The following is a 20,601-nucleotide window of genomic DNA, read 5'->3' as shown; positions in this document are numbered from 1 at the left end:
CATTATGCTTAATATACTTGAATAGCTCAAGATAACATGAAAATAGCTGCAGCATGTTGGAATTTCCTCGAAATCTATTTTGCCCATTGAACGACGTCCTCTAATTAAATTGAGATACATTGAGATACACATAGCGTGCATTTGATGTAAGATTTTCAAAGATTAGTGCGAAGGTTTCTCGACTTGTTTGAAAACTGCTGTTGTCAGAGGCAAAATCCCATCGTGAGCCCTGGACCGGTAAATGTCCGAGTAAAAATAAACTGGCGACTTCGAGAAAATAATGACGTATATTTCCGCTGTTTTAAGACCCATCAACTTGAAATTCGGCATGAGTGTATCTCAGACATTACTTTTCCGAAAAATACATGCATATTGCGAGTGTTTTAAAAATTAATTGATTTATTAGGCTTTTGAAGCGAGCTGGTATTTTTTTTCTCTGCGTCAGAGTTCGACCTTTTTCTTTATTTATGGTTACATTGAAACTAATGTTAAAACGGGCTTGGCCCCTGTGTTTCCAATAGGTTTTGTATAGCGCCGACGGATATCCAAAATAAAAATTGAATTCATATTTGTACTGTTTAAAATACATGTATGTCATTGTTTAATTTGTATGAATTATAAATGTGTCATTTTGTTTAAATTAAAGTTCTTTGTCAGGAATATGAATAATAGATGGAACAGCTGTAATTCATGAACATGCTGTTTGGACGCTAGAATGAAATTTAAAACCAATTTTAGACCAATAAATAAAAGATTAATGAGTTAAATGGTTCTCACTGAAAACATGATAGAAATCAAGATGATATTATATAACCATTTTAACAAGACCTTGGACTTTCAGTAGGACATTGCTATCTATTTCTTGCGTCAAAACAAATTAAAATAACGCTGGTTTCAAGTGAAATATACCCCGATTGCATAGTCTTTGCTTAAGAGCCAGACAAATCTTGTTGATTTCAAAGAGCCATGGCTGAGTGGTCAGCAATGAAATTGACATGCCTACGTCACATTGCTTTTTAACACAACTACCCAAAGTCCAAGCTCCTTTAAAAAGGTTCTTAAGTGCAAACCGTTCATGAAAGTGTAGACCGTTTATGAAAGATTCAACGTAAGCGGTTGATCATTAAGTTGCAGTCGACGCCCTGTATGGAAAACTTGCTTACCTCTAATCAGGAAATGTTTTTTTTACCCTTACTCTAGTCACAAAATGCCAAAATTCAAAGATACTAGTATTTTTGTTAAAATCTATCTAAAAAAACCTTTGACCATCCATGCATTACAAAGTGAAAAAAACCCAATATACGGATTCAACGTAAGCGGTTGATCATTAAGTTACAGTCGACGCCCTGTATGGAAAACTTGCTTATGTAATAATTCCGGATATTTTAGGTTCGGCCCAGACCGGGTTTTTCTTTTAGTTCCTTTGTTTATGTCACGTGATACAAGGGTATAAATACGACAATGAGTCAGCTGTCGGCTGCTTTGTTGGAAATCAGCCGCAGAGAGAGAAGTTAGTGAAGTTTAATAAAAGGTATTGTGTCAATACAGAGCTTGCCCGTTCGTAACGGTGTTAAGTGTTTTTGATAGGCCATAGAGAGGTTGTCCTTTTGGTACTGTAGGTTGCAGTCATTTTGGCTTGTCAGTGTGTCACAGTAGGCTTTCCTCGGAGAGGCTAGCCATTGTTCATTTCTCTAGTGGCTGATCAGACTGTCGTCCAGGCCGTTGTGCTCACTGTCCGTCCTGAATAAGGCAGCCTACAGTGTGCACAGTGGTTGAATGGCTACCACATATACTGTCCGTCCTGAATAAGGCAGCCTACAGTATATGCGGTAATCTGAGGACGGTCAGTCATTTTAGCTGAGTGGTTGACCTCAGTGGATTGTCACTGTGGGGGTGTACTGTCCGACCTGAACAAGGCAGCACCAGTACATCACACCCAGTGTCAATTATATATTTTTTTATACCCCTTGTCGTTTTTGTAAATATTCTAGATTCCCTGAAATTACTTGTTAATTATTAACCTAAGTAAGGTTAGGCTATACCAATCATTTTTGACAATCAATAGAAAATCATTATATTATAAGACTTTGTTAATGTACACCCAAAACCCTGGAAAAGACCAGGCACGAACCCCTTCCCCTGGCAGTACAAGTAGCTCGGTACGTTACAGAAATTTGGTGGCAGCGTCGGCATTTTGGGTTAACAATTAGATACACTTGCATTGTTTTACTTGCTTTGTTTATATTTTGGTAGTTAGATTGTATCATTATATTGGGTGTCATATTTTGACATGATGACAGACCTGCAAGATGAATTAATGGGGCTTGAAGATGAGTTTAATAGACTTCAGGAGAGCATAAATAAAAGTAGGAGTAAAGCCGCAAGAGATTCAGGTTTACCTGAAAGTATGCGGAATTCCACAGAAGATCAAGACTACTTAGAACAGGGTGCAAGATCTAAAAACATTAGGACAGACACCATAGAAAATCAAAGGCCTGAAAGCCCCCTAGATCCTGATAGAGACAGATAGACCCTCATTTACTAGTACACTCTATCATGCAGATCTACCCAGATATGATTAGAATTTACCAAGGGAGAGGAATGTTACGACTTGCCGGGGCACTGGTACAGCTCGAACAGACAAGTCTAAAAGTGGTTGTGTTAAACCAGACAAATATGATGGAAATTCCTCGTGGATTGACTTTATGTCTCATTTTGATGTATGTGCTTAATTAAATGAGATTGACATTGAGGAGATGGAAGAAGAAAGAGTTGTTTTGTTTGACATTTAAGTAAATGTTGTATGAAAGATTTTTTTTTTAATTGGTCAGCATGAACAGTTAGTCTGCCTGACATTTGGAGTTTGGATTTTATTACTATTTTTTATGAATAAATGTATTTAAAATTAGTTTTAAAAAAAAACTGTTGTATTTGATCTCTTGGTGTACGTGCGGGACGCATGTCATCAGAGGCGTGGGTAGTGTAATAATTCCGGATATTTTAGGTTCGGCCCAGACCGAATTTTTCTTTTAGTTCCTTTGTTTATGTCACGTGATACAAGGGTATAAATACGACAGTGAATCAGCTGTCGGCTGCTTAGTTGGAAATCAGCCGCAGAGAGAGAAGTTAGTGAAGTTTAATAAAAGGTATTGTGTCAACACAGAGCTTGCCCGTTCGTAACGGTGTCAAGTGTTTTTGATAGGCCATAGAGAGGTTGTCCTCTTGGTACTGTAGGTTGCAGTCATTTTGGCTTGTCAGTGTGTCACAGTAGGCTTTCCTCGGAGAGGCTAGCCATTGTTCATTTCTCTAGTGGCTGATCAGACTGTCGTCCAGGCCGTTGTGCTCACTGTCCGTCCTGAATAAGGCAGCCTACAGTGTGCACAGTGGTTGAAGGGCTACCACATATACTGTCCGTCCTGAATAAGGCAGCCTACAGTATATGCGGTAATCTGAGGACGGTCAGTCATTTTAGCTGAGTGGTTGACCTCAGTGGATTGTCACTGTGGGGGTGTACTGTCCGACCTGAACAAGGCAGCACCAGTACATCACACCCAGTGTCAATTATATATTTTTTTATACCCCTTGTCGTTTTTGTAAATATTCTAGATTCCCTGAAATTACTTGTTAATTATAAACCTAAGTAAGGTTAGGCTATACCAATCATTTTTGACAATCAATAGAAAATCATTATATTATAAGACTTTGTTAATGTACACCCAAAACCCTGGAAAAGACCAGGCACGAACCCTTCCCCTGGCAGTACAAGTAGCTCGGCACGTTACACTTACCTCTAATCAGGAAATGTTTTTTTTACCCTTACTCTAGTCACAAAATGCCAAAATTCAAAGATACTAGTATTTTTGTTAAAATCTATCTAAAAAAACCTTTGACCATCCATGCTTTACAAAGTGAAAAAAACCAATATACGGATATTTTGTAGTAATATTCAACAAGTTAGACTTTGTTAGTTTTTTAACCTTTCTGTGTCATCAACCAAATACATGTATGTATACGTAGAAAGTTAGTTTATTGCATCAAACCTATTACTGGCTGGATAACCATTATAGCCAGTGTTGTAGAAACTAAGAATTAATCAATCTTTTATTATTCAACAATTATTGTATTTAACTTTTTCAAAATTATCAATAAGTAGCATTGTAAGCGTGCTTAGCAACTAATAACCAAGGAATCAAAACTTCTTACCACATATGTAACAAAAGGTTACGGAAACGGATCAATAAAAACTTCATTAAAAAAAATCAAATTATATCGACAGAAAATTACCATGACATGGACCAAGCCTCCCCCCCCCCACCCCCGATAAGAAGATAAGTGGAAATTTCTAAATTTTTTAAAAGATTAACGACTATCATTAACATAAAATCGATGATTAATTGTATTGATCCAAACTCGAGATTATTTATTAGATACTGTGTTAGAATAAAGAAGAATGGTTTTGAGAAGTATAAATAAATTAAAATCAAATGTCACGCAATCTCTAATCGTATTTCTTATTTTAATGGTTGTTTGCTACATAAAAAAATTATTTTGTGTTATCCGGCATATGATATAAATTGGCACGGTTCTTAATTTTATTATATTAATGATATGGCATGATTAAGAAAAAACACGCAAATAATTTCAAAAGAACAGTTTAATAGCATCATCTTTTTCTCTCTCTCTCTGAATTTTAAAAAGAATATCTTTCCTATATAGCAAAATGCTAATAGAGTGTGTCTAAAATCCAACCACCATATATAATTTCACATATGTAAATCCTATATTTGAATAACTAATATCATAATTATGCATATTTCAGGTAGATACAGATCAGGAGTTCATGATTCTTTTCCAGGTTTTCGATATATCGGAATTGGTGATATGTTGAAGCTTTTGAAGCACAGTCCAGGCATTATCAGCTCCTAGTCGAGTGTACTCATTGTCCGGTTGTTTTTGAAATTCACTCTCTCCAACCACTATGTACTGGCAAAGACCAGTCTGAATACAATACGGCAATAACTGCAATTCCTTTGCAGAAATTGGGGATACCTCTGTATATCCGGTCAGAAAATAAGCCCCGATTTCCAGATGTGGGACATCCTCGATATCTACCATTAAATCTCTTATCACCATGGCAACCTCAAACAAATATGGTGAAAAGGCTACATCGTTGAAATCGATGAGTCCGAATTTTGCTTTCACGCCATTTTCTTCCGTGTTGCATTCTAATGATTGTAACTTTCCATCATGGTAATTCACAATAATGTTAAGATCATGAATGTCGTTGTGAGTTACACCTGGAATAGTAAAACTTAAATCAAGCAATCTTTATTTTCATGTCTATTGTCCAACAATTCCAAACATACATGTATATCTTAAAAGTTTACGCTTTTACCTACCATACAACATACCTTTTGGCAGATCATCAAATAACGTCATAACATGATGGTCAAAGTTTTCAAGGGTATTTAATATCAAATGCTCTTTTTCTTTTGATGTGCCCTGACAATGTAAATTAAATCAATTCTATCCATGGTCATCTTACTATCTAACTACCGACGTTAACCATATAGCTTTCACGAGGAAAAGTATTTCATGTTTAGCATGAATTGGGCCATGTGTACAGTTATCGTACCTGGATTTCTTTAAGCAAATTGCGTAAAATGGAGGAGTTCTTCAGAATCCAGGGATCTGTTGGCCTATCCTCCACGACTATTGACTCTTTAACCTTCTTCGAATTCAATGAAGAAAAAACCCAGTTTTTAATTAAATCTTGCAGGAAACAAAAATCATAAAGTAAACGCATATTTACGAATGTCAAAAATTACCCCGTTATCTCGATGAAACTTAAAAATCGATCAATCAATTTTTAAAAATTCAAATCAAAATTTTGACTAATATTTTAATACCATAGAATTTTTTATTAGATACAATAATTAGCAATGAATGATTTTTAGACGTAAGAACATAACTTATAGTGGTACATGTACATGATTGTATATAAAGCAAACGACTCAAATAATTATTTCATTGAAATAATGAGAGAAAATGTCATGGCCATAAATACGTCTTTTAAAATAATTAACATCAATCTCTCACAAGAGGGCGTATAATTACGCTTTATGTCAGTATTGTATTGTATTGTATTGTTTATTGGCTAAATTCAAATGAATTATAAGCTGTTGAAACATATGTACATAATTATAAATATATAATGCTACACTCTATCCAATCAAAATCAAACAGTTCGCTATTGACGTTAAACAATATTCTAAAAAAATATTATTCATACATGTACATTCATAGGAGGAGAGACCCTATAAATCAATAAATCAAATGATTATAATAATGATAATAATGATAATAATAGTAATATTAATAATAATAGTGATAGTAATAATACATCAGTTGGATGTACTAGTTATCCGACATCCCGTTTTTTACCTGCCTCACGCAGAAACATTGCGAGATGGCACAATTGTTTGCGATTATGAATGGCAAGGAGTTGAACTAACTTAAACATTGAAGGACGAGACCAGTAATATTTTTTTAAATACAATACCCGTAGACTTTTATAAAATGGACAGATAAGTATGAAATGGAATTCATCCTCGACTTCACCTAAATTACAATATTTACAGATACGCATCGATCTGACAGTTCCATTATAACGGCCTTGCTCTACCAAAAGCATTGCGATGACAGTCTATATTTTGTTAAAAGGACAACAAGCGAAAAAAGTGTCAGGCAGATACTTGTACAATAAACATTTAGAGGATGACTCGAAAAATGCGTCTCTTTCCTGAATAAAAAAATCAGACAACCTCTGCTTTACAATTTTTAAGAAAACATTAGTGTTAGCCACATTTTGTGAAAGCCAGACTTCATGCATACCCAGAGATACTAATAATTCTCTGACATTAAAACACCATGTATTTGGTATCAACTGTGAGACCATTTCCTCATATACATTGCGTAATATACAATTTTCTGTTTTAATCAATTTCAACCAATACTTAATGATACGCAATTTACGTATAATACTCATAGGTAGACGACCTAACTCTGAATAAACCATAAAGTTTGACGTACATTTTTTAACTTTCAAAATTCTTTTACAAAAATTTGTGTGAACTCGTTCTATTTCATCACCAGAATGAAAACCCCATATCTCGGAGCCATAGTTAAGAACGCTAGATACATAGGTGTCAAAAATGCTTAATTTAGTCTCAATATTTAAATAAGTTTCATTACATAGTTTTAGAATACCAAACATACATTTCCTACCCTGCATTGCAATTGTTTTCTGTGTAACATTAAAATTCCCATTAAAATTCAAATTGATTCCTAAATAATTGAAACAATTAACAACCTCAACATGCTTTTGGTCATAGGTCCAAAAATCATTTTTACACATTCTACCCGCATGTCGAAAAACAACTATTTTTGTTTTATCTGTGTTCACACCAATATTCCAATCATTACTAAATTGATACAATTGATTCAACATACCCTGAAGACTCTCCCTTGAATTAGCTATTAACACAGTATCATCAGCATACATTAAAAGAAAAAGCGAAAGGTCTCTGAAGTCAACAGGTTCACAACAACTTCGAATAAAATCCATTTCAAAATCATTAATATATAATGAAAAAAGAAAAGGCGACAAAGCCTCTCCTTGCATAAGTCCAGCTGTCCACGAAAAATAATTTGACAGTTCAGACTTATATCTGACACATGATTTTAACTCACAATAAATATGCTTAATAATACTTAACAACTTTCCCGTGACTCCATTTGTAGCAAGTTTGTATAATAACTTGTTTCTATTCACACTATCAAACGCTTTTCTGTAATCAACAAAACAACAATATAATTTCTTTTTCTTTTTCAAATATAAAGATACTAAACTAGTAAGTGCAAAAATGGCATCTGTGGTACTATGACCTGGCTTAAACCCAAACTGCGCATCGCTTATGATACCATTGTCGTCAGACCAGCGAAGTAATCTATAGTTCAACACTGTGGTAAATATTTTTGCCAGATTACTAACAAGAGTTATTCCCCTGTAATTGTTAACATCATTGGTGTTACCTTTTTTAAGAAGTGGAATTATTACACCTATAGACCAGCTCCTTGGGAAAGTACCTGCATCCAAAATTTTATTAAAAAGTCTAACTAAAACTGGTAAAAAAAACTCTTTAAATTTAACAAAATATTCATTTAACAGGTGATCTGTTCCGGCAGCTTTACCACATTTTAATTTTTTTAATACTGAAAGTATTTCCTCCTCATCTATGGCATCATCTAATTCACTAAAAACAGTATCAGTACTCCTCTGCTCAAAAAATGGACTTTCAATGTCTACAATATTTTCATCTACATTACAAACACTCTTAAAATATTGATAAAAAGCATCTAAATCTAAAGAGCTTTTAATTGTTTTTCTTTTCTTGAAAATCTTGTAAAACTGTTTTGGATTGTGCTTTCTTAAATAGTTGAGTTTATTACCTTCGTGTCTGACAAATCTATTTCTAGTTCTAAGTACATGCTTTTTGTAGACACGTTTGTTTTCACATAAAGTGATACGATTTTGAACAGACCTTTCCCAATTAAAAATACGTAAGGAGCTTTTATAAACTTTACGGAGTTCTTTACACTTGTCATCGAACCATGTCAGTGAAGCTTGCGAAACGCGCCCTCTGGTGAGAGATTGAATTTACGTAAGTATCAAGTTGTGGGTAATGTCACGACTATTAGTTTTACTGAGCTATATACCTGTAGAGACCTGTGAAGTTTACCAACAAAGCTGCCCAAATCCAATAGCATACTTTTACTGTCAATTAGGTGTAGACAGCTCTTCAGAGTTACCCCAGGAATAAATGAGAACAGCCGGAAAACATGTTTACCATCATCTGTAAATATGTAAAAAAAATGAGTTATAACATTCGTGTGGAGTGACGTTGATGACAATGACGTCAATATTCAAATATTTAATTTTTTACCTGTATGGTAATGCCATTTTCCGTCAGGAAATGGCAAACAAGAGGTACAGATGAATCCCTCGTTTTTCAGATGATCCATAACCATTCTCTCCGCTTTCACTTTTTGTTGGCAGAAGTTCTTCGAATGAACGATTTTCACCATCGCTTTCAATTCTTCCTTTGATTGTGACGCCTCTGCGTTTTCGTACTTCACCATAAAGTTTCTGTCTTCGAAAGAGTCCAAACGATCGATCTTGTGAATTTTCCAATGACATATTTCAGTTAGTATATGTTGCACATCGCTTACGGATATATCTGGCCTTCTTGTTTCCATTTTCAACAAAAAAATTCTTAACTTTTAAGTTATTGAATATGAGGAAAAAAACTGCACCTTAATTTATGACCACGATATACCCTTATGGAGAATCATACGGGAAATATCGAATATAGAACTTGTGATGTTTAAATAAATGATGTTATTTCTTAATGTTTTTTTATGTTTTGAAAACTATTTCTGAAAAGTGTTTCAGTCATCAATTTTTCCCCTTTTTTACTTACACTGTAGGACTAATTCAGTTCCTATTGTATCACCTTTAAGCATTGAATGCTTTTAAAATATTTGTTGATGTCGTCGGTCCTGTAACACAACAAGCGGTGCAGACAAATTATACCGATAATTTGTCTCACCGCTTGGTGTGTTACAGGACCGATGACATCCAAAATTAAGCATTTAATGCTAATATTTATACTCATAATGATGATTATTTGTATGAAATATATGTGTATTGTCGCTGTAAAGCCATTGTATACACTCTCAGTCAGGGTATGAATCATACATGGAACAGCCATATTAAGGAGGTTGGCACCTGAAATAATAGTAATGTCAATCATCCGAAAACCACTTGGATATAAAGATGGGGACCGAAAATGTTCATTTATTTTATTTCTGACCCATGTCACATGTCATTTTTTTTTTTAAATATGGGGCCCCAAACAGAAATGATAATTTTCTTGAAAATTTTGCGAAAATTTGACATTGATAATTTGAAGATATTAAACAAATATTTATAGTTTGAACTATAATTATTTAGTTATGATTTTAATACAGTATGAAGTTGAACAGATGTTAGTAACTATTAAAGTAATATCCAAGTCAAAGTTAATAATTTTTTTTGCTCTACTGGTGGCTTCAAAGGCCAGTACAGCCATAATTAACACAACAACAGATGTTACAAAATTTTGGAGCAACCAAATCATATCGCAAATAAAAAAAACTATAGTAATGTCATATATAGACATACTTTGTATTAATGTGTAAAGCCATTTTTGCGCTCTTAGTCAGGGATTTGAAACATACATGGAACAGCCATATTAACATGTTATTTAGTTACTAGCCTCCGCGACAAAAAAAAAAAATATAGTGCCAGGAACTATGAGGAGAAAAATCCTTTTTTTTTTTTATCAAGGATTAGATATATATTAATGATTGTTTTTCAAAAGTACATATCAAATTGGTTATGTAAGATTGAAAGTTTCATTTAATTTTACAAAAATAAATATACTCAAAACACGTGAAGATGTTTGTATCTGTGCTCATGGCGCATGAATTATAGCAAAGTGTGTTCATAGAAAATTTAACGTCGCAGATTTCCAATGCAAACACAAGGGAAAATACACACTGAATGTAAATATTAAAATATTAGTTAAACTTTAAATGTTGTTCATACACAATTCATACTTACTGCAAAGTTCACTTGAATGAGTAAGAAATTATATTAAAGCAAGTTGCAACTGGCTTATTAACGGTATATGTATTTATACAATGATTGGAAACCCAAATCAGTATCAATATTCATTTCTTGTGTACATGCATATAAACGTTAAACTATCTAAAAGTTAAATTATAAGGTTAGTTTATCTTTAACATAGAAACCATTAATATTTTTTCGACAACATTTTATATGTCATTGAATGGGATGTGGAAATACATGCATGTGCGGATCTGGTGGGGAGGGGGATTCTTAAAATACCCCCCTCGGCAAACATTAATATCTCTCGGACCCCACCCCCTTCCGCTCCTAGAAACATTTTTCTGGATCCGCGCATGACAAGTTCTGTGTCTTCTTTGTGTCCGAATTATAGCTTAATTAAAGTTTATAAAATAAACACGTGTAATTCGCATAAGATGAGTGGACAGGAACATGTACAGCCTACATTCACTTTTATTTAGATTCTTCTGGAACACGTAAATTGACGGTCCTCTATTCATTCTTAGTTTGACTCAAACAAAATCTGTATTAACGATCTCCGATCCTCAGCCATGTCCGATAACTCTAATTTATCCGGATTATTTTCACGGGGATCTACAGTAACTACATATTGGTAAATGGGTTCGAACCATCGATACACCGGAACAACCTTTTTTTTCAACTTTTAATATCAACTTGTATATTTATTCCCTTTTATCCATCGTGGACAATTTGCAATAACTTTGTAAAATGCATGGATACCGTCGATAAATTTATTTTTATTTCATTTAATTTATAAAACTTGAAGGACAAAATTCAATATAACATTATTTTTTGAAAAAAAATTTGAGGATGAGGATTGGAGAAACTAAACTCCTATGTGCCGGTGCGTCTTTTTACCCCAATGAACCCCAATGATACCCCAATGATACACCAATGAACCCCAATGATACCCAAATGAACTTTAAATACCTCAATGATACTAAGTATGTTCATAATTGATACACTTATTGAATTTTATTTAACAAAATGTTACAAAAATGAATGAATTATCAATTACGCGGCGTTTTTTCACCGATTGATTACTTAGTGAACCCATTGATATCCCAACCAAATTTCGTTGATACCCCCACAATAAACTTAAAATGTGCAATGATTCATTCACCAATGAATTTTAATTTTCCAAATGATACAGAAATGAAAATCTCATTAAATACAAGAATAAACATGTACTTAATGAACAATTAAGTCCAAACCAGACCCCAAATAACGTTTACTTAATAATACCTAGGCATTATTTAAAAGCATATTATTTAACCCCACCCCACCCCTAAACAACGTTTTTGGGGGGAGGGAGGGAGGGTTATAGGAATCACTGTGTCTGGTTAATATCTTAATAATTATGGAGAAACACTGAAGTTCTTGCTTCACACAAACATTGCTTATGACCTGAGTGTGTGTCATGAACTTGCCAAAACTTCATTAGGGCAAGGTCACTGGCGAGAAATGTGCAAAATCGTGCCCGATCTATATATTTTTTGGAGAAACATTGGAAGTTCTTACTTAAAATAAAAATTGCTTTTGCTAAGGCCTAAGGGTGTATCATGACCTTGACGCACGGTCATTTTTTTAAGTTCATGTTCATTGGGAAAAAAAGTTCTATTTTGTGTCTGCTTCGTACTCTTCTTATGGAGAAACATATGAAGTTTTTTATTTCATAAAAAGATTGCTTACGACTCGAGGATATGATACACGCCGCGTAATTGATAATTCATTCATTCGTGTAACATTTCGTTACATAAAATTCAATAAGTGTATCAATTATGAACATACTTAGTATCATTGGGGTATTAAAGTTCATTTGGGTATCATTGGGGTTCATTGGGGTATCATTGTGGTTCATTGGGGTATCATTGGGGTTCATTGCGGTAAAAAGACGATCTTTACGATTATAATATCAAATGCATGCGTCTGCACAAAAAACTACTCTCACTAACACTCCGAACATGGGTATCAGTGCGAGCATGGACACATGTTTGAACATAGACACAAGTCTTAGCATAGACAAATTGTTGACCACGGACACGTGTCAATCTGAGCACAGAGGAAGATCATTTTGTTGGTTTGTTCTAAATTCAATTTGTAAACAAGGTTATTCAGGAAGAAAATGTGTCATTTCGAAATCAAAAGAACAGTTGTACGTGCAATTAATCAAACATGCATGGGGCACCACCTATACCTGTCCAATTAGCCGCCTAAGAAAGAGGATTCATGTATGAAAATAACCAAGATGTTTTTCAGAATAAATTGAATGCATATTTATTATTTCGATGAAACTGCATGTATAATTTATAATTATGTCGACTGTCAATCAAGAGTGACCCATGACTGACCCGCTCTGTCAGGAGTGTGCCGTGTGATTATTTGTTCACACGCCAAAGTTAGTTTAGTTTAAATTTAAAGTAATTTCAATTTAAAATGTGTGTTGTTGTGCAATTTGTAAAACCAAAATACCAAATAATAATATTGAATATTCGTGTTTTGTCAACACATTTCTTTTTAGTTTTAGAATTTAGGCATGGAAACACGATTAATTGTCTTACATATATTTAAAACAAAACATCACTAGTTTTGTATTAAGAAAAACACAATTACTCACTTAACACTGCATGCGCTTTAAACATAAATACGTATTTAATTATACATGCAACGTTTAAATAAAGATTGAAATTTTAAGTGAATTGATTTATTAGTGAATTAGGACAAAATCCTTACATAATGCTACAGAATCTGTTATAATCGTTCAACTGGATTTAAAAAAAAAATATTGTACATTTTAAATTATCACCGTGTGTGGTTTATCAAAAGTTCCGAGAAAATCACGTGCAAAAGAAATAAGCACGTGATAATGGTGATCATGCTCTTTTGCAGCTTAACAAAGAACCAGTCGTTATTTTACTCAAAACAACGAGTTTTTCCAACGCGTGAATTTCACAAAAAGTTCATGACAATCAAATTTCTGTAGAAGGAAGCTTTATGTGTAAATCAAAACAAATAAATGCACATAGATTTGTCCACTCCCAGAAAATTAAAGGTCAACACAAGAGTTGAAAAGGACAAGCTAATAAATGTTATCTGATGCAAATCTGTGAAGTTAAGAGCCTGGGTTACGTGTTTTGATACTATTAATCTAATTAACATTTATCTCTAAAGTGAAAAGGAACTTTTGCTGTGTAATGTTCAACTACAAATAATTCATTTATGGAGTTTGGACCTTTATAAGGCTTATAAAGCTTTTGTTTACGAGAACAATAAATGTCAAAACAAAAAAATTGATATTAATTTCATCATGTACATTTATTTCATATCATTTTTTTTTCAGATCTTCAACCTTATCTGAATCATTAATTGTATAAAATAAAACAAAAGAACCTGCATGCATATGAACATGTATAGTTTCCTGAACGCATTTAATTATAAAGAATCGTGAGTTGTTTTCGGAAAAGAAAAAAAGTGAAGAAGACAGGAGTCTACACCAAGTTTTGTTTTATTGGTAGAATTAATCTATTATCTTTATATCTCAGTTAAAAAATAGAAGGAAGAAAGAAAAAAAGGACCAATTTGCAACGGTTGAACCTAGGATGGCAATTAGTTAAAAGTACACAGTCTCCATCAAACCATACTTCTATAGTTTTGTAAGGTATAGAGATAAAAAATGATGTATCTGCAAATATATATAACAGTAGATATTAATCTTAACTTGTGGTTTTCTGTACTTTGAAAGTTGTATTTTGAACTTTTCAGCACGAATGAATGCATAAGAATAAAAGATTACTTGCATAGCTAATTAGTTTGTATGAATGTTTCTTATTGTTCGTCTTTATTACAAATTAGTAGATAACTTGTCAAAATGTAATTATCATTTACAATGTATGCATGAATCATATGCATGCCGTTGATTCGGGAAAATAAGTAGGAAATACCTACTCGATGGTAGCAATTTTGAAATATTGTATAAAAAAATGATATTTAGTCATTCTTGTTTTAAACTACACATTAATAACCAAGTACAATTAAGTGTATATTGCGTAAACATCGTATTATTCCAAAACATTTCATATAACTTTTCGTATGTCAGGAAATATAAAAAATATAGTAAAAATTATTTTAGTTTTTTCTGCGGGGATTCAATTTATGAATCATATGAAAATCGTTAAACTCATACGTCATTGTAGCACTTGAATTAATTTTTCATGAATTAATAATAGGAAAATAAATATCAGAATTAAATTTTAATTCTTTTTTTTATATTATACAAATAATCACAGGGTAATCTGACCCTATATCTGTATTTTGGGCTAGAACTCTATCAAAAGTCGACCGTGGCAGCAAATCTTTTCTTAATTTTATCTTCTCATACTAGACACTTAAAACTCATTGTTTATTAAGAGTGCATACGTATTTAAAAATCAAAAAAAGTTTTATTCCCTAAAATATTAGAATATTATCGACTTGGCTTGACCAGCTTAATTGTACGTTAGGTATTTTTTTATTCTTTATAATTAATTTTAATCAAATGGGACGGTTGCTCGCAATGGAAATAAACACCTAGCTATCAATTTCCTTTTCTACATTAACACCAAAGATTGATTTTTTTCTTAACTTTAAAAAAAATATATATACAATGTACATACGTCTCCTGTTTCAATCTTCATTTTAAGAGAATGCTGTCTGACAATTTTTGGAACTGTCAGTGTTTACATTAACTCCTAATATAATTACTGTAATTCTTTTTATTATGATTATGGGAAAACCCATTGTTTGAAAAGCCAGAAATTATTTTAACAATCGCCAAGCAACGTATTTTTGATAATTTTAAACAGTCTCTACTAGCTGATATAAATGCCTCTTCCAAATGTACAATCTATAGATATCTATAGATATTTAGTTGATCAATGTACCTTGCAGTCATATCTAACAAAAAGAATTCCTTTACAATATAAGAAACTTATATGTAAGATTATCATCTCATTGTCTTACCATCGAAACTGGCAGATATAACAATGTTCCATTACAATGACGTTTATGTCCTCTATGTACTTTAGATATAGAAGATGAAAATCATTTATATTGAAATGTCCCTATTACTGTAACTTAAGAGAAAAATTCCTGAAGAAGTTTTGTTATATTAAACCCTCTGTCTTTAAATTAATTCTATTATTGTCAACACAAAATGTAAAGGATTTGTGCAATTTAAGTAAATATATTAAGAATGCTTTTGTAATCAGAAAACTTCCTGTATAAACTTGCCTTTTTCAAGTGACCAGTATATGTATTGTAACATGTGTATATTAATTGTATATGTCTATGAGCTGTACAGCTGTTGACCAATAAACAATATCAATATCAATGATTTTGTTGTTGTTGTTGTGTTTTTTTTTTACACAAATGGGATTTGTTTTTATACGGCGGGGGTTGGGGCATGTGATGATAAAACATTCATTACAAAAATACTAAATCGGATAAAATTGTTTACGTGTAACTCAGATTTTAAAATGATGTGACATAGTATTAATTAATACCCTAGACCGAACATTTCCTGATTAACGGATGAAATTGTTATGTAATTATCCCCCCTTGAATAAATTATAAAGTACTGACATCTGCAATTTTCCTTTGATTTTATTGATATGCAACCTTTAATGCCGAATACACAATACCAAAGGATTTTGATATATATCGACTTTTTTTGCAGAATTTGGCATGATAAGAATCCAAATTTTCGTCTGTTAAATAAAGTTGTCTTATGGTTTTTTTAAGTGACTCGGTGCACTGCTTTTGTTCAATTAGATGTACATTGTATTATAACTTTCAGTTACTTTTAAAAAGACCTACATTTAGCATTGAAGTATCAGTGATAAAGGAGTGATTTTGAATAAAGTAATTGAGAGAGAGAGAGAGAGAGAGAGAGAGAGAGAGGTCGCATTGACAGTGAAGGTCTCTCCACTTTTTTTAATTAATCTGTTGAAACGTTTGATATACATAAACATATTCCAGCACAAGTTCCATATTAAAATCATTGGTTTGTCATTATTAAATTTGAATTCATCTGTTACTGACAATCTAGTAAGCAATTATAGATTAGACTCTCAACACATTACAGTTTTTAAAAGTCGTTTATTGCAATCCTCATTGTAAAAATATTTCATAATTTTCAACCTCAAAAATGAGCGAAAAAACTCTAACCGCTGAAGTGTTCATGAGTACAACTAATACAATAATAAACAAATGATTCTGGATTTCACAGTAATTCTGTATGAATAGTTTTATGTTTGTATAAACTTTGGGCGACAGGCGAACACAGCAATCTAAAAAATGAAAAATAAAGATGTCGTGAAGAAAGAAATCAAACACATTATTCAGATATCAATGAACTTTCGGTCTTAAAAAACGTGCCACAGAGGAAGATAAAATCTGATATTAAAAATTATTTACCTGCTTTTACAAATCGATATTCAAGGGAACATTACTTAAACAATTCACTTACCTCATCAATGTACCCCTTGAATGATTGGAATTTATCACTTTTTCCAATATATAGATTTGATTGTGTGTCCATTATTTTTCCTACAATAAAATTTACAAAAGAGTAAAATAGAGCAACACTATTGCATATGAAAATACATGTACATGTAAGCAACTGTATTAAATTATCTTTACATAACACAAAGACAACTTCAAATCTCTATCTGTTATTTACAAAAATGGAAAATAGTGAAATAAATTTTAAATAAAAAGCAACAACTGACAATATTGTATAAATATATTAGCAAAATATAAGTAAATGAAAGAAATGAAATGAGAGAGAGAGAGAGAGAGAGAGGGAGGGAGGGAGGAAGAGAGAGAGAGAATAATATAAAAACACACTCTTACCGATAGCCCATCTCTCAGTATAAATGTCATTGACGATTAGGTCCAACTTGTTTTCGTCATGCATGACTTTGACAGTGTTCCAATTTCCTTCCTACAAAAGGACAAATAGATTTGTAAACATCAATTTCAAAACTTTAATTTTACAGAGAGTTGCGCATAAACTCGAAATTCTTTGTACTTACGCGCGTCACCCCGTGAAGAGTGAAAATCTCGTTGCCGGTATTTTTTATCATGGCGTGGACGTTCTTAGCGCTGTTCAGAATAAGGAAGGTTGGTTTCGGTTCAGAGATACTGTTGCTCATGACGACTGTCAGACCACCTTTGTTCTCTTTCAGGAACCGGACAGCAACTGTTATTTCGCTTTGTTCGAAATTCATGAACTTTTTGATTTCTAAATAGCTGTCGCCATCGAAATATGCATACCCTTCCCTTGTTAGTTTAACGCCATGGCTGATCACCTCTCTTTTATTGCCCGAGTAGTCTATGAAGTTTTTGGAGAATGGCAAATAGAGTTCAGGCTTACATACTGTAATTAAATAGAACACGTGTTAATTCAAAAGTACTGTTTCAGAGAAAATGTACATGTACATGTATTGTTGCCGTGTATCAGGTACATGTACATAAAATACCGAGTATATGATATACAAATTCAAACTTGTAATGCAAGATTTTTTTTTTTTGGGAGGGGGGGGGTCTTACCTCCTTCGTATCCTTTGTGGTATACACAACCACACGCCAGAGCGCTGTATTGAGTATTACCTGGACAAGTCATGTTATGCCAGTTCACACCCTCTACAAACTGTTGGAAGACCGAACGGTCTCCAAATATTGGCCGACTATCACATGGACCCTGGTGGAAGGAGTCCCCGGGGCAAGGGTCGGTACATTTCGCATCCTTCTCGCAGCCCTGGTATTTTTTGTACCTCTGTCCCATTGGACAACAGTCTCCCACGGATTTCTGCAAATTGCACTTCCAGTATGACCGGCAGTTCCCGGAATCCATTGGGTGAGAAAGGAGTTGTTTATGATTGCACTTATCTGAAAGAATCATATCAAAAGGACGGTGATATATCTATTGTACAAAGGTTCACAAAAAGAAGTTTTTAATACTCATAAGTCCTTTTTTTTTGGTAATCCACCAATGAAATTTGGTGTTTGTTTCATGTTAGACAGAATTATATAAAAATTATACATTTACATGTATTTTTATTTTCACAATGAATCGTAAAAGGGAAAAATGGATATATATGAATGTTAAAGGCTAAACAGCTATTAATATCCAAAACAACTTAAAGCACTTGAGATATTTATATTTCAAACATCTGATAGTTTTCTCTTTTTTTTCAAAGATATTTTCTCTGTCATAAAATTTGAAGGTGTCCAACTGACCCGTGTCACACTTGACCTCGCTGGCCGTTCTACAAGTGGGCACGATCTGGTCCCAGAACTGACCGAACGGACACTGACGGGGTACAGCCATTCTATCCTGCATCTTCTCTCCTTGATAACACTGGAAGAACTTGTCGCAGTCGGAGTTGTGTCTCTGGTATCCGACGCCATTTACAATTTTCGCATTTGCACAGACATCTAGAAAAATTTTGCATTCGATTTTAGTTTGATTATTTTTTTTTTTTTACAAGAAGTAACCTATAAATTTAGCTGAAGAGAACTTAAATCAAATTTTGATGATATTGAAACTAAAATACCTCAATTATAAAAACAAACCTTCATAGGATGGAAGATTTTCCTCAGCTGGTGGACTTTTGGCGAGTTCAGCCGATGACGACTCAAAAACGAACAGACACACGGTCAAAGCTAGACCTAACTTCATTTCTGAAAGGAATTTCTGTAAAACAGAATAAATGGAAATTATAAGATTTGAAGCCAAGGTTTGATGAAACCTATTTGACTCGAGTGAGATAACTAACAAAGAGTCACAGGGAGTGAAGAAACACTCCAAGTCGCCAATAACCTTATCAAAATGAATTGCCAACAGCCGTAACTGACATAACTCGAGCAGACGTGAGTTGTTAGTGGTGATTAAAATGGTAGTTAATATGATAAATTATAAAAGGGGTAAGGCTATATAGATTTTCGATTCTTCTTTACTGCTTTGAAAATTTTTCAAAATGTCACGATATTTTGGCATGGTTGATAAATGCAAACAACACGTGCGTACGGTCTAAACAATATCAATTATGAAAAATGAAACGATGTAGAGAACATTTGAGATCTCAAGAGCTGACAACAGACCGTAAAGGTTTCCTGAGTTAGTAAAATAAAACTTTGGAAAAAATTCTTCAAATATATTTTCATGTTCTTACCTAGATAACGTCTTAATGAAAATAACAAGAGTTTGAAAATTTTACCCCATTATAATGACTATAAACTATAAACAGATGACTAATTTACGCAATGTACGTCTATCGTTTAATGAATTACCTGTTGTGTTGTTGTTTTTCCGCTGACGCTATCGTTGCACCTTTTCTCTCCGCCGAAAATTTCACGAATGAGGTATTATGCTTATCCCAAATTCTCACGTCTCCTATTTTATTACGTTCATTAATTACACAGGTCTAGTAAATATTGAACAAAACCTGCATATATTAATTAAGAATCATACGTAATCGTCGAATCGAGGAAGAAACCCCCACGATATTTTCGTTTACCGGACAAAAAAAAAAGGGGTTGAACAAACAATGCATCTTTGAGTCGGTTTAATTTGTCTTCTTAATTCGTAAACTAATAGTCATTCCACGCATTTTGACAACTGACATCATTGGACTGGCTTGCGCATGAAGAGCAACTTGGTAAGAAAACATCAAACCTTTTTATATTCAAGAACAGGCATGCAAATGTTTATTTAGAAAGAAACACTTTAGAAGTAGGTATCGGGCAATCTTTGGTGAGATTTTTTATATTAATATTAATATTTA

The 20,601-nt window shown here is 33.2% G+C and overlaps 2 protein-coding genes across 5 annotated transcripts; both read right to left on the bottom strand.

Moving 5' to 3' along the window:
* Positions 1-4,552: 4,552 nt before the first annotated feature.
* On the bottom strand, positions 4,553-9,386 carry LOC128171354 (hydroxylysine kinase-like). Of its 2 annotated transcripts, none has more exons than XM_052837151.1 (5): positions 9,006-9,386; positions 8,779-8,915; positions 5,636-5,731; positions 5,412-5,502; positions 4,553-5,297 (listed from the first exon to the last, which is right to left on the bottom strand). In XM_052837151.1, exons 1-5 carry the CDS (start codon positions 9,316-9,318, stop codon positions 4,831-4,833), a joined length of 1,104 nt encoding a protein of 367 aa, XP_052693111.1. In that variant the 5' UTR covers positions 9,319-9,386; the 3' UTR covers positions 4,553-4,830. The 2 variants fall into 2 exon arrangements, with proteins under 2 accessions (XP_052693111.1, XP_052693181.1); XM_052837221.1 differs by having other exon boundaries at positions 5,636-5,728.
* Positions 9,387-16,894: 7,508 nt separating this feature from the next.
* LOC128190213 (protein PIF-like) lies at positions 16,895-20,465 on the bottom strand. 3 transcript variants are annotated; one of them, XM_052862160.1, is made up of 8 exons: positions 20,108-20,465; positions 19,391-19,511; positions 19,055-19,252; positions 18,365-18,703; positions 17,848-18,191; positions 17,666-17,756; positions 17,280-17,359; positions 16,895-17,100 (listed from the first exon to the last, which is right to left on the bottom strand). In XM_052862160.1, the coding sequence occupies exons 2-8, from the start codon at positions 19,494-19,496 to the stop codon at positions 17,059-17,061; spliced, it is 1,200 nt and encodes a 399-aa protein (XP_052718120.1). In that variant the 5' UTR covers positions 19,497-19,511; positions 20,108-20,465; the 3' UTR covers positions 16,895-17,058. The 3 variants fall into 3 exon arrangements, with proteins under 3 accessions (XP_052718120.1, XP_052718128.1, XP_052718136.1); XM_052862168.1 differs by lacking the exon at positions 20,108-20,465 and adding an exon at positions 19,638-19,906; XM_052862176.1 differs by lacking the exon at positions 20,108-20,465 and adding an exon at positions 19,594-19,612.
* Positions 20,466-20,601: the final 136 nt, after the last annotated feature.

The sequence above is a fragment of the Crassostrea angulata genome, chromosome 1 (assembly GCF_025612915.1).
Source record: "Crassostrea angulata isolate pt1a10 chromosome 1, ASM2561291v2, whole genome shotgun sequence".
In the NCBI taxonomy this organism is placed as follows: Eukaryota; Metazoa; Mollusca; class Bivalvia; order Ostreida; family Ostreidae; genus Magallana; species Magallana angulata.
This window is presented reverse-complemented; position numbering and strand designations above follow the sequence as displayed.

Bases quoted from the DNA above. Each gene is read 5' to 3' on its own strand.
- LOC128190213 (XM_052862160.1), bottom strand. From the start codon at position 19,496: ATGAAGTTAGGTCTAGCTTTGACCGTGTGTCTGTTCGTTTTTGAGTCG. The intron at 19,253-19,390 runs GTTTGTTTTTAT...AAATTTTTCTAG, and splicing joins AAATCTTCCATCCTATGAAG to ATGTCTGTGCAAATGCGAAA. The intron at 18,704-19,054 runs GTCAGTTGGACA...TGATTCTTTCAG, and splicing joins CGAGGTCAAGTGTGACACGG to ATAAGTGCAATCATAAACAA.
- LOC128171354 (XM_052837151.1), bottom strand. From the start codon at position 9,318: ATGGAAACAAGAAGGCCAGATATATCCGTAAGCGATGTGCAACATATA. The intron at 8,916-9,005 runs GTAAAAAATTAA...ACATATTTACAG, and splicing joins AAAATGGCATTACCATACAG to ATGATGGTAAACATGTTTTC. The intron at 5,298-5,411 runs GTATGTTGTATG...TTACTATTCCAG, and splicing joins ATTTGATGATCTGCCAAAAG to GTGTAACTCACAACGACATT.